This window comes from Amborella trichopoda, chromosome 3 (genome assembly GCF_054954075.1).
Source record: "Amborella trichopoda isolate Santa Cruz 75 chromosome 3, AtrichopodaSantaCruz75HAP2 v2.0, whole genome shotgun sequence".
NCBI lineage: Eukaryota > Viridiplantae > Streptophyta > Magnoliopsida > Amborellales > Amborellaceae > Amborella > Amborella trichopoda.
This window is the reverse complement of record NC_142338.1, coordinates 49,312,709-49,327,169: the sequence shown is the minus strand read 5'-3', so window position 1 is coordinate 49,327,169 and position 14,461 is coordinate 49,312,709. Positions and strand designations below refer to the sequence as shown.

The window sequence follows — 14,461 nt, the reverse complement described above, 5'->3', positions numbered from 1 at the left end:
ATTGATAGGTTAAAAGGAAATTATATCGGAAGAAATAATAAGAGAATCAAGCCCAACGCCCTTTTAGCCAAAACATCAGCGACCCCATTAGCCTCTCAAAAAATATGGGAGAAAGTAACAGTTAAAGATGCTGAAACATCCATAATCGGTAGCCACAAAGGTCGAAGTTCCAAAGGAACAGACTGCTCCTCTATACACAATCTTATAACATTTAATGAATCACCTTCAATAAGACAAGTGGTGCCCAGGTTATGGTGTATGAAAATAAGAGTGGTGCCTAAGTTATGGTGCATGAAAATAAGCAACCTTTTAAGTAATCTGCAAAATTCGAAGTTGCCATACCAATCGGTCCTATATAGGATAGAACAGTGTTCCCAAAACAATCACGTATAATCCCCACAATGCCAGCCGGACCTGGGTTACCCAAAGAATTACCATCAAAGTTAATCTTAAGGCAACCCATTGGGGAACTCCAACCTTAGGCCGATACTTTCTCACCCCAAGAGAAAAAAAGTTGGAAAGATTGGCCATGACATCTACTTTTGTAATACCCTAGCCCTCCTTGATCAGAAAATAGCAAGACCAGATCGACTGCTTAATTAACTAAATCACCTTTTAGGGGGGCAAAGCTTAACTGAATCACTTTTTAGGGGGGCAAAGCTAGACCCTCAAAGGTTCTTGCATTTTTCTCTTTCCATACTTCCCACATCAGCATGCCTATGGCAATCTTCCAAATAACTCTCCTAGTTTTAGGTAAACAGGAAAGAGAAACTGAAAGAGTATCTCTGAGACTCTCTGCGGCATTACCAAAGAGATTTCAACCAAGCTAAACAGCCAATGCCAAATCCTAGAAAAGAAAGGACGATGCATCATCAAGTGTACAACGGATTCACTATATTGTTACTAAGTAAACAAATATTAGGCAAAATTTTACCCATCTTCATATAAGATCTTATGTTGTGTCGCCAACCAAATAAAGATTTGAACTTTATGGAGAACAGGTCATTTCCAGATCTGAACAATCTCAAGGAAGGACCATCTATAACGATCATGGAAGAACAAATTGTAGCAAGACATAACTGAGAAAATGCTATCACTCTCAATCTCCCACACCAACTCATCTACCTCATCTTGTGAGGCATATATTTTTTCCAACAGTTCCATCAAAGCACATCATTGAGAGAAAATAACATCATTTAGCCGTCTGTATCTAAGATTGATATTCCAAGAAAACCCATGCCCTCTTCTTTCCACCACATCTCCAATAAGCATATTTGGTTCAAAGACCACACAGAAGAGATTATGGAATGCAATTTTAAGGGGGAACTATCCAATCCACTTATGGTGTCAAAACAAAATATGTCGGCTACTACCAACATTCCATTTGAAATAACCTGATATCATAGGCCTACAGTTATAACTGGCGTTCCATGTGAAAGAAATCCCCTTCCCTCTACCTCCACCAAGCTATAAATTGTGATTGTCCAACCCATACTTTGAGAGCAGCACATTATACCAAAGATAATCTTTAAAATAGGCATTACGCCACAACCATTTACACCATAGGGCTTCATTAAACTTTATAACATTTCAAATACCCAGGCCACCTTCACGTTTTGGAGTGCACACTCTGTCCTATCTGACCAAGTGAAACTTCCTATGTTCTTCACTCGAGCCCCAAAAAAAAGTTAAATAAGAATGAAAAGTTCCAACAAAAAAAAATAGGGAAAGCTTTCTATGCTTCTCCTACAACATAAAACTTATATGATTCCCCTTATCCAGCCCTCCATTCTAAATGGCGGGCTAAGATTGCCCCAATCACACTGTCATATCTCTACACTATTTTATTTTTTTTAATTTTTATTTTAGATAAATCATTTTGACACCGAATTTTGGGCATCCAATCCTCTATTAAACTCGCACTTGTAAAAAATAAAAAAATTTCCAATAAAATAAAATAACCAAAATGCCCTTGAAAGTTTCAAGGGGTATTTTGGTGATTATATCTTATCGACAAATTATTTATAATATTTTTTATTGGTGTGCCCCAATGATATCAAATTTCTTATTCATACAATTTGTATTAAAAAAATTAAAAATAAATTACTTTGAGGTGTCGGATCTAGGATAAAATAATGAGTGGCTCACTTGATCAAAATTGGACGGCTGGATGGTAGGAGAAACATAAATCTTCAATGCTGTATGGGGAAGTATAGAAACCTTTCCTAAAAGGATGAGCTAAAGGACACATCGATGGAATTTTAAAGAACTAACCAGTGCTTGGAAAAATGGTTACGTCTGCCGCAAAATCAATTAGATTATTATCGCTAGGCTATAGCCTTCTGAAATACCACACATGCATATTATGAATTCTTCACGGGCTTTATTTTTTCAAGTCTATTTCAAGATTTGAAATATTCCAATATAATATTGTAATATAATTTGAAACAAAGAAGTAAATTCATAAATAATCAAAATTGGACGGTTGAATTTTTTTATTTTAAATCTATAAAAATTTGGGATAAAATTTTTAATATACTACAAACAGAAAAAATATGCAATTTTTTTTAAGAAATGTGAAAATATCTTTTATTTTTAAAAAAAAAAAAAGAAAAAAAAAGAAAAAAAAAACTTATTTGACTAATCAGAGAAAGGAAGTCGTTATGGCATCTGTAACCTATTTCACTCGAAATTCAGGTTGATTTTGATGAAAATTCTTTATAATTTAGTACGAGAAGAATGAAAAATCCTTAGACGCTTTGGATGTATCCAAGAAGTGGCACTTATAATATAAAAGGAGATGATCACATTGAGATAGATTGGATTAAGACAACGCAAAAGAAATTCATTGAGAATGAGAATGAAGTTGGCACCCGAGAGTGCATGAACAAAGATTATTAGAACGGGGAAGAAGGCATGAGAGAGATAAAGAGCAGAAGCGATCAATAACCGGCAGGAAAACCTCCCTTTCGTGGGTCACTTACGGCGGTAAGATTTCCCATAATAATGCTCTTTCCCTTTGCCATGGTGGGGAGGTGCTGAACGACAAACTGGCATTTGGCCCCAAATGCTAAGGCTTGAAGGACATGACCCTTGGTTGCTAGCCCTAACCTATCGCGAAGGCTCACCTCAATGTGATCCCCACTCACTGTGTCCCATTTCTCGTATTCCACAAAGTTAGGTATGAGCTGCAAAACAAAGACATTTCTAAGTTAGAATATGTTCAAGAACGCACACAATAATATCTCTCACTACACTACACTACACTACACCAAAGAGAGAGTGAGGTCCCCAAACATAACCAATTAAACTCCTTGTACCAATCAGAACTTACAACTCATTTCGACTCTCATTCATTGATTTATCTTTTGTTTGAAAACTATATTTATACGTAATGATTTTGTATCGTGCTAATAAAATGCTGCCTATTCCTCTTGATAAATAACGTAAAATAAGTATGAAGAAGTAGAAGGTGAAGAGAAATATACCCTATGGTAGACTCGAGGTGCCAAAATCGCAGAAAAGGGGTCCATGTTATGAACGAAATGATTCAAAAGGACCTGTATGTTTGCAGGAATAATTCTTGGTCCTCCACTTGCACCAATCACAGCGTTAAGTTGCCCATCCTGTTTAACATAAAATGGAACATGCAGTAAGAAGGTAATTCTCATTTCTCATTCTCATTCTCATTTGGGAGAGAGAGAAAAAGAGAGATGACCTTGAGGATTATGGTGGGCATCGTGGAGGATAAGGGCCTTTTATGCGGCTTTATAAAGTTTGCAGGTGCCGGGGGCATGGTGGTATTTGAAGTAGTATTTGAAGGGATAGAGAAATCATCCATCTGATTGTTGAGTACAATGCCTGTTCTTCGAGACCGAAACCAGGCTCCAAAAAAATTGTTAATAGTGCTGGTCAAGGCAACTGCATTTCTCTCACTATCAACTACGCTCATGTGACTCGTGCCATGGTCTACGGTTTGGTTATACCTGCAACAAACAACATATGAATTCACTTTGAAATTGAAAGTTTAGAATGCAAAAAGTGCAATACTACATTGATGACAAATGACAGGTAGAGGGCTCAATGGTTTTCTATGGAAATAGAAAATGCAGTGAAATCTCCCAACCCAAATAGTATTTTGCAACATAAATGCAAAGAAAATTTCACGTCAGATAAAATCTCACGATATAAGAAGCTTGAATGAAAATCCTTTTTTTTTTGTGTGTGTTTAACATTAAAGCTTTAACAATTATTATTACCTTTCGAGATAGAAGTCGGGATTATGAGTTGTGCTATCATTTATCCTGTTCTTCACCTCTCTTGCAAAATTTAGGGAAAGCATTTGAGATATAACAGGTTCAACATTCACAAAGTCTGAGTCACCTAGATTGGTTCTCTCTGCGTACATATGCTTCATCGCTTCAACCAATCGGTGAAGTCCAAGGGTTCCAGAAAGGGCTTCAGCACTACCATATTGAGCAAGTACATTCAAAACCTACAATATAAAATATATTCTTCATCTTCTCATGCAATAAACAAAAAAAAAATGAGACACATAAAAAGCAAAAAAATGGCATTGATTTATTAGATGAATAAATTGGACAAGAGTCATCCATGGTGATTCGAGAAGAATTACGCACCATTATCAGGCCAACCCCACCAGAAGAAGGCGGAGGCATGGTAAAAATCTCATGGTTCATGACCTTTGCAAAAATTGGCTTCCTCTCTTTCACCACATAACCTTTGAAGTCTTCCATTGTGATTATCCCTCCTTTCTCTCCGATATCATGGACCAAATCGACCGCCACTGAACCAGTATAAAACACTGATGGCCCCTGATTTGCAATTTTCTTCAATGTTGTCGCAAGTTTAGCATCACGAACTATATCTCCAATCTTCAAGAGTTTCCCATTTTCCATGAACTGCTCTCTTAGACCCTCATCTTTTCGTATTGCCGCCTCTGTTTGTGTCATTTGAAAATGTAGAAAAGGAGATATCTTAAATCCCCTTTTTGCTAGTGCAATTGCAGGTTTCACCAGTTCCTTCCATGGGAGCTTGCCATATTTCTTCCACGCCGTGTAGAGACCTAGCACTTGTCCTGGAACTCCTACAGCTAGTCCACCCTGTTCTTTTGCCGTGGGATCATTGGCATACATATCCTATAAACATATTTCTTTCCATTAGTAAATGATTTACGTATTTCTTTGTTCAACAATTACTAGAAAACTGATCGACTAGCGCAAAAGATATTGATCTAGGTTTATGGTACATTATTTCGCATGTGTCTTTACTTTTGGTATCACAATATGTTATTTTAACTCTACATGTAGCCATTTTTTTTTAAAATACCTTAAGTTTGTTCTTAAAGTCTCATAAAGTAATGAAAGCAATAACTAAATGAAAAGTGGAGAGAAAACTTCCTTTGTTAAAATAGAAAATAAGTAATTCCGTCATTCTTTTACCGTTGAAGCTGCTGCGGGAGCAGTTTCTCGCATGTCAAAGGCTTGCACATTCCCATTTGCAGATCGAACCAACATCATAGCACCCCCGCCAATTCCACTCGACGCTGGGCTGACAACAGTAAGGCAGAATGCAGCGGCAACAGATGCATCAACAGCATGACCCCCTCTTTTAAGAATTTCGCTGCCAATTTGGGAACAACGACCGTCGTCTGCCGCCACAACACCATGTTCTTTCGTGATCACCTCTTTCCTGTTTATCAGTGTTCCTGGAACCGATTGGCCAGAAATGCCTTCGAATAGGACCAACAAGAGAATTAAGGATGGCCACATTGCTGCAATTGCTACAAAATAGCGCAGGGTCAGAGCCACTTCTATTAAAATATTTCTCAGTACGTTCTATCATTTCACTAAAAAATAACTATCAGTGTGATGCATTGCTACTTTATGAATATCAAATGAACGCGTGAACTGAATTAAGTGCTTCCTCTCTTATTCTCCTTAATAACTTGGTACTTTTAAAGGTCTAGAAACGAATATAAGCATATAGATCGTTTAATGGTGTGAATTTAGGTTATTAGATGTCAAAGAAATAGTGGAATGTTTGGAAAATATTTGCATCGGAAGATTTAGCTACTATCATTCTGGTTTAGGCTGAGCAACAGAATTTGAGTCCTTAAAAATTGCTTCTCTCTTCCATGTAAGTAAGATATTTCCATTATAGCGACCATGCATTGAGCATTTAGATGGATCCTTTGTTGAGCATTTAACTAGTGCTTTTCAATAAGATAAATGCAAAACATGGATTAATAACCAAGGAAGTCGTTAAATGTTTCCTATCTGAATGAACAAATAAATTTTGGGAAAGAGAAAAAGGATAAACCAACAAATCGGACCAAACCATAAACTAGTAAAAAAATGGATTTTAGCAACTTCATTTGTGCCAGGGGTATTTTAAAAATAATTCAAAAAAGATGGAAAATGTAAAAACAAATATTCATGGCCAAAATTCATTCCAATCTTTTTGCCATAATGATAAACAACGTTCAAGAAAAAAAAATTATGAACATATCCCTTTTTTTTTTTTTGGGGAATTATATATATATATATATATATATATATATATATAGATAAATTTATTTATTTTTTTAAATAATCTGCTTGCTAGACAACCTAAACCGGCCAAAACCGGTTCAGCTACTCTCCTGTTCTGGTTTACTCGGCCGGTACCGAGTTGGACCGGCTGATTTCTCAAACATCGAGATAAACATAAAATCAATGTGGGAGAAGATCTGATAGCCATTCTTTCTGAGGAAGCAGTGCATCTCCTTTTATTAAAACAAGCTGTTTTTTTTTAAAAAAAAAGAGCGCAGGGCATAACCGCCAGTCCGATCCAGTGTTGGGTCACTCAAGTAGTGCGTATTAAAAAAACAAACAAAAGAATAACTAGAAAAAAAAACAAAAACGAAGACAACGTTAATGGCACAAGGAAAAGAATCTATAGCCAACCATCTCTCTCTTGGTCCTCAAGATCACCTCCATCTCTATCTCTGTCTCTAGCCCCGCCACAGGCATCTTTTTCTCTCTCGAGCCTACCCAAAGGCATCTCACATCTCTCCCTCTCTCGCATCGAGAGAGGGAGAGGGAGAGAGAGTATTATGATATAAATAAAATTTTAACAATTACGAAAGCTCTATATATCTCGTAATCTATCTTGACTATATTTTAAATACATTATTAAGTACTACTAAAAAAACAGAAAAGGCCGATAGTAACGGCATAATAAAAATGTAAGTGCAATATTCTTATATAGAATAGAAGTGTCCACTTAATGAGAACCGCATCCGCATACTTCTGAAAGATAACAGAGAAAACACGTATACAATTTTAAATGAAAATCTGCTAAATGCTTGGTAGACTTGCATGGATCACGCCTATCAAAGTAAATAAATCTAAAGCAAAAAACCACACTTGAATCGAGCACTAATACACCAAATCCCATCAAAACGCTTAAATTTTAAGAACATTAATGCGAAATTTATACTAAGTGCAATGGAATAATAAGGGAGAAGAAATGTTTTGCTCAAAAAATGACGAAGCATTAGCCCAGTAATATTAGAGAGAAATACACAACCCCTGGGGAATGGACCAAAAATCAGAAAGGTTATATACCTTTGTGGAATCAGGCAACTGAGGCAAATGAAGGATAGTATTTGGGAGTCAATTATAAATAGGGTTTGCAACAAAAGTGCGCTTACACACACAAATAGAAGCACAATGAGAGAAGGAACAAAGACTAATGGACCAAGATAGCTCTAGGCTATCAAAGGACCATCCAGAAAGAGATAGATGGTGATGATACTTGAGAGAGAAGGGGTATTTATAGGCATTAATTGTAATATTATATTTTCTCTTGAAAACATGTGATTCCAATATTATATCTCTTCTAATCGGATTGTATTCTCGAAGGAATTGTTAAAGTCAACAGCCAACCAATCAATCGCTGGTATTTCATCCTTTAAATTTCCATCACTTTTATATCACCATTGGGAGTATCATTGCAATATTTGGCTTTCTTTTCGAAGGGGTAATAGCTTCATGCAAAGTAACATGAGGAGCGTAAAAGCTTTTTCTAGGGCACATTTGGTACGTTTCATAATATTTTTGTGAAAGTATTTTCACATTAAAAAACTCCCTTATGTGATTAAGTGTGGGAGTTCTTTCGCTTATCCCTTCGGCATGAACATTCTCAAGCACGAGAAGACATCTCTGATGGAGATTTTTTTTAAAGAAAAAGTTTCTATAAGGTTGCAACCTTGAAATGTGGAATTAGATATGTACGTCAAAAATCTAGTGGAAAAGGTTGTTTTAATGTCAAAAAAAACTTCTAATTGATCATCTCAATATCGAGATGTATGAATATGAAAGAGAAGAAATATTTTTGAGTCCCAGAAATAGTTCATCTTACAATAGATTATCTAGGTCGTCTTTTTTCAAGATTTTCATATGTTTATAGATTTGCTTGATTTTAACTATTTTTAGAGTTTACAATTTATGATTAGATATGAAAATAGATTTTGAGATAGTCTTAAGAATTTTTTTCACCAAAATTACATGTTATGAAAAAATATGGAGGTGTTGGATTTTTTAAGGTTGCAAGTTTATAGAAACCACACCCTTTTTTAAAATGCTATCTCATCATTCTAACATTCAAATTTAAATAATAATAATAATAATAATAATTAAAAAAAAAAAAAAAAGGTTAATATGCATAACGTGCTCTGAGCATAACTATTGGTATATACGAGATGCTGATCTCAGCAATTAAGTCCATAAAATATTGTTTTCCATATAACTACAAGAGAACTGCATACATATTCTTTAGAAGAGCTAAGAAGTTCATATCTTTAGCAGATCTACTTTTGTAATAGAATATGTTGTACTTCCATCTTACTTAACCATGGATGATTATAATAAACGTCATTTATTAAGCTCAAGAGCTGCCTAATAGTATGCAATTAATCAATCTTGATCGTCTCAAACTCATTTATTAAGCCCAAATGCCATCCCACTTCTCCCTTGAGTTGTCAAATGTACTCTCTTTAATAAGAAAGGACAAGGGTGCAACCTTGTGAGTCTGGCAAATGCGCAGCTGATTGGTGTTGAAAAAAACTCACACCTAATCAAATAGGGAAGTTCTTTATGTGGCAAATGATTTCATGAAAATATTGTCACATGTACAAAATGGCTACTAGAACTAATGTTGCCAAACACGTCAAAAAAATTACACACTTTTTATGAGAAATTTTGAACTACTTAAAAATGGTAAATTTTACTTGTCCTTTTGGATATTAGATGGGGAACTACTTAAAGAGGCACTTGTTCCTTTGGATATGAGATGGGTACTTTTGGCATGAACATTCCAACACATGTGACCCATACTCCAAAATACATCTTATCATCATCATCATCATCATCATCATATCATTTTTTCAACTAATTGGGCTTGGCTGCATGAATCTTTGTCTGCCCTTCTTCTCTATTTTAGGGCCATGCCTTCAATGAGGCCATGAGGCCCCATATATTTTCTCACTATTTTCAACTATGTCCTTTTGGGCCTACACCTTACCCTCTCTTTGCTTTCCACTTGAACTAACTTACACGTCCTAACAAGTGTTGTACTAGGTTTGCCCCACCAATGCCCAGCTCCCCCACCCTCTCTCTCTCTCTCTCATCGCCTATTTGTGCAACACTTTGTTTTTTGTTCTTATTTTCATTTTAGAAAGGTTAGGTTAGCTTGTTTGAAAGGTTAGCTTGAATCTTTTGAGAAAATTTAAGAAATCCAGATGCGTAACCTACTTTATTCAGATTGATTAATCAGCCACAAAGTTGAAGCTGGATTTTTATTCTTGACTTTTTAGGTATAGTGTTATTACATAAGGAAAATTGTTTCATGCGGGCTGGACCACATTTTTACAATATGTGGTCCAGAAGTCTAAAGAGTCCATCTTAAGGATGGATGCAAATAGGTGGTCCATCTAAAAACAAGTGTAACAAATGGTCCAAATATTTTCGTAATATAATTATTATTTTTAGTTTTCAAATTTTTTTCTTTCATATTCATGATCTCCATGTTAAAAATTATATACTCTCTAAAAGTTAGGATTAAATTATATTTAAAAAATATATTCAAGCCCACATGTCTACAATGTGCGCGCTAGCCACATAGAAACCGTGTCACTTACATAATATGTAAATTTATGTTTGTTGCACATAGACATGCAAGGAAGACATAGAGGAGTAAAAACACGTTTATGACTAGTATTCAACTGTTTACAAAGGTGAATTTAGGTTATCGCTTTGGATAAGAGACAGATGCTTTTGGCATGAACATTGCTAGGCATGTTACCGATTCACGAGAACACTGCTCAGATCGATAGTTTTTGAAATGTCCAATTGCTATCTTATTCTAACGTTAAAAAAAAAGACTACATGCAAAGCGTGTTCCTTTCGAAGAGTTGAAACTTGAAACCAGCTACACTAAGTCATTAAAATATTTTTTTTCCATATGAGTAATCTTCCATCTCCATAAATGTTTTTTTCCTTGGATCTCGTTTCAACAAGAAACGAGTCATAAATGAAATTTTGAAGCACTAAGATGTGCTTCGCATACGTATTTAAAACATATATAACTGTCTTAAAATAAACAATAAAATCAACACTCAACACCAAACGATGTCAACAAGAAAGGAGTCATCTAAATTCATAGGTTACAAATTCAGCTGATTACTGGATCATGGTATATTTTTTGGAAATTTTGGAACATAAATTTATGTAGTATATAGCGCACAAATCTTTTTTTTTTTTTTTCTAATAAAGTTCAGAGTTTACATTTGTAATTAACTAATGAACAAGAATAGTTATCCAAGAATGATATTAGAGAAGGACATTTCACGGAAATATAGCTCTACAGTTTTTGCAGCGAATGGTATATTTTTATTTTAAATCAATAAAATTAGTAATAAGAATGTTATGACATTAGAGAAGAACATTTCACGGAAATATAGCTATACAGTTTTTGCAGTGAAGGGCATATTTTTATTTTAAATCAATAAAAATCAGTAATAAGCATGTTTAGTCCTTATAAAATGGAAATTCCATTTAGATTGTGAAAAATATATAAGAATTTAAACGTATTTAAGCACCGCGAGAAAACCAATAATATGGTTTGTATTGCCTATTTCTGTAGAAATCCAGAACCATTTTATGAAATATTGAAGGACGCGGTTAGCATGTGGCCAAGCCTGCATATAGAAATGCGGGCTTGGCAATAAAAATATTTTTAAATATAATTTGATCCTAATTTTTAAAGAATATATAAACTTTAACATGTAGATCATGAATATTAATTTTTTTTTGAAAACTAGAAATAATAACTATATTAAGAAAAATTTTAGAACGTCAGTTACAATTGTTTTTAGATGGACCACCTGTTTGCATCCATCTTTAAGATGGATGCTTTGTACCTCTGGACCGCATATAGTAGAAATGCGATCTTGCCTGCATGAAATAATTTAATAGTGAAAGTTGTTGTGAGAAGCTTTAAACTTTTTCATAAACTATTTTTAAAACATGGAAATTTTGTTGGGAAAAAAATAGTTTTTGTATATCAACAACTTAAAGAAATACAACAGATTGAGTAATCATGAATATAAAGGATTTTATAATTAAAACTATTTTTTAATTTAAAACCATCAATTATATTACATACATACATTAAGCCACAATCTTGAGCTGTGCACATAGCATGAAATTAGATGAGGAAACTATTAATAAAAACATTAAAAATATTCAAAAATGAAAAATCATCAAAGATTCCTTTTGAAATGAAAATGTTTGTATTTTAAAAATCATATAAATAGTAATGAACTAATTTTTAGGTAGACAAATTTGTAGCAATTTTATAAATTATTTAAAATTTCAAAAGTATTAGAAGGTAATTTCCTATTTTTTATGACCACATCAACAAATTATTTTCAAACATTTTAGAAGTTGTAACATCAAGCTAAAAAATTATTGACCATTTTTCTTTTTTGAGATACAAAAATTAATATATTTTAAAAAGAAAAAAAATGTAAATATTGGTATATCATTTTTTAAAATTGAAAATTTTAATAAAAATATATAAAATTGTATTATGAGACGAATGAAGCTGCACAAATCAACATATATTTGGAGAAAAATACCTCCTCATCGAAGATTTTTCCTAACTAATTACACGAATGTCTTTCTCTTTTCTTTAGGGTAATATCCTCAGTGAGATCATAAGTCTATATATTTTTTTCACTATTTCCAACCATGTCTTTTTAGGGTTAGCCCTTACCTTTTTTGAGCCTCGATTTGAACTAACTCGTACCTCCTAATAGGTGTTGTCCTGAGTTTGCGCCACACATGGCTAACGCACCTAAATCTACTCTCTCTCATCTTGTCACCTACTACACCTAGATTTTTCTGGAATGTATTCATTTTGAATTCTATCCCTTGTCTTGTATCCATATCAACAATGTCATCTCCGCTACACCCATTCTATAAGTATATTATTTTTTTACCACACAACATTTCGCACTATAGAGCATTTCGCCCTATAGAGCAAAACTGATCTCACAACTATCCTATAGAACTTGCCCGACAACTTCATTGGTATGTGGCGATCACATAAAATTTTGATTGTACATGTAAAGGTAATTATACAAATTTCTTTATTTTTGGCTTGAAATAATAACGATATTTTTTTTGATAAAAGTACTTTTCTGTCCCAAAATTTCGATTCAAACGACAAAAATGTACCATCTCCACAAAAACATTCTTGAAAATACATTCCTAAGTATCAAACCAGCCCCTAATTTTTTTTCTCATCTCTAAATTTTGAATGGAGAAAAATGTGCATGCACCGGGTATAAAGTGACAAAATGGAGCACATCAACGATCAATCTAACGTTGATTTATTTCAGAAAAGGATGAATTCGTCTTATGTCTTGGACTCTACTCCATTGCTACCAGGGGCGAAGAGCAAAATAATTAGTTATATTCCTCCTTCCGATGAAGTCAACTGTCCATGTGACCGAAGCTTCCCAATCCACCACAGCACCACGAAAGATTATACAGAGCCGAGGCTCTAATTTGAGCTTACCTCAAAATTTTCACAAAAAGATTTGTTACTTAAATGTCTTCAATTAATTATCTCGACATCAATAAGCATAGACATGAGAAAAAAAACAGATTTCAAGTTTTAGAAATAGTGTATTTTATAATGTATTTTTTACCATCAATTTTAAAAACTTTCAAGTTTTCATAGATCTGTCGATCTACACTATTTTTGAAACTTTAAACTTTATAAATAAATATAAAATATATTTTTAAAGCTGTCACAAATATTTTTAATATTGGAACTACATTTTTCAACACTGTTTGAAGGTAGGCTGTAATTTGATTGTTAAGAGCTTCGGCTTTATACGAACCGCACCCCCTTTTTTTAGACTGCGTGGATCGATGTAGCACCGATCTTTCGTATTCGAAAACCTCTATTGCACGTGTGTGTACCTGAGAGGAATAGAAAAGGTCGGGAATGGGTAATGGCCCAAGACATTATTATTTTAAGCGTGCGGTTTCTATAAGGTTACAACCTTAAACAATCTAATTAAGGCGCACATTAAAATTTTATAATTACATGTAATTTTGTTATAAAAAAATATTAATATTATCTTAAAGTCTATTTTCATACCTAATTAGAAAATTTTAAATTTCAAATATAGTTAAAATCAAGTAGATATATAAATATATGAAAATCTTGAAAATGGACGGTCTAGATAATGTATTGCAATATGCACTATTTCTAGGACTCAAATTTTTTATTTTTTTTTTAATATTTATACATTTCAATGTGGAGATGATCGATTAGAGGGTTTTTTCAACATTAAAATAATATTTCCGATAGATTTTTGAGGTGCATCTATGCTTCTACATTTTATGATTGCAACCTTATATAAACTTTTCCCTTATTTAAATACGTGGCATATATTCCTATGTGGTTACATCATTTCGAAGCTACCTATCCGGACATGATAACCCACTATTTAATTTTCAAATAACTTTTAATAGGAATTTGAAGTCTTTTAAATTAATAATATTTATTGAGAATGTATACAATAAGACCATTTACTTTTTGTATAAGGAGGTCACAATTACTTACAACTATACAATGTGAAATCTGATAGCTTAGGTGTGCATAAAGTTCGAGAAAATCTCTTTTGAACTTTGAGCTTAGTCAATGAAATAATGCAGCCACCCGATTTCACATCCAATGGTCAAGATTAAATGTGACCACCTTGTGCAAAAAGTAAATGATCTCGTTATATACTTTCCCTATTGTATTTACTATAAAAATCTTTAATATAGAGCACAAATAATCATTCCAAAACAAAAAGCTAAATACTTTAATTCAT

General features: G+C 33.7%; 1 protein-coding gene across 2 annotated transcripts; it reads right to left on the bottom strand.

Moving 5' to 3' along the window:
* Positions 1-2,824: 2,824 nt before the first annotated feature.
* On the bottom strand, positions 2,825-7,796 carry LOC18429078 (glutathione hydrolase 1). 2 transcript variants are annotated; one of them, XM_088862160.1, is made up of 7 exons: positions 7,632-7,796; positions 5,463-5,803; positions 4,641-5,159; positions 4,260-4,495; positions 3,719-3,986; positions 3,489-3,626; positions 2,825-3,188 (listed from the first exon to the last, which is right to left on the bottom strand). In XM_088862160.1, exons 2-7 carry the CDS (start codon positions 5,790-5,792, stop codon positions 2,943-2,945), a joined length of 1,737 nt encoding a protein of 578 aa, XP_088718286.1. In that variant the 5' UTR covers positions 5,793-5,803; positions 7,632-7,796; the 3' UTR covers positions 2,825-2,942. The 2 variants fall into 2 exon arrangements, with proteins under 2 accessions (XP_088718286.1, XP_006838434.1); XM_006838371.2 differs by having other exon boundaries at positions 5,463-5,794.
* Positions 7,797-14,461: the final 6,665 nt, after the last annotated feature.

Excerpts from the sequence above, each read along its gene's own strand:
- LOC18429078 (XM_088862160.1), bottom strand. The coding sequence starts at position 5,792 with ATGTGGCCATCCTTAATTCTCTTGTTGGTCCTATTCGAAGGCATTTCT. Across the intron at positions 5,160-5,462 it reads CTCCCGCAGCAGCTTCAACG|GATATGTATGCCAATGATCC; the intron begins GTAAAAGAATGA and ends ATATGTTTATAG. Across the intron at positions 4,496-4,640 it reads GTGGGGTTGGCCTGATAATG|GTTTTGAATGTACTTGCTCA; the intron begins GTGCGTAATTCT and ends TTTATATTGTAG.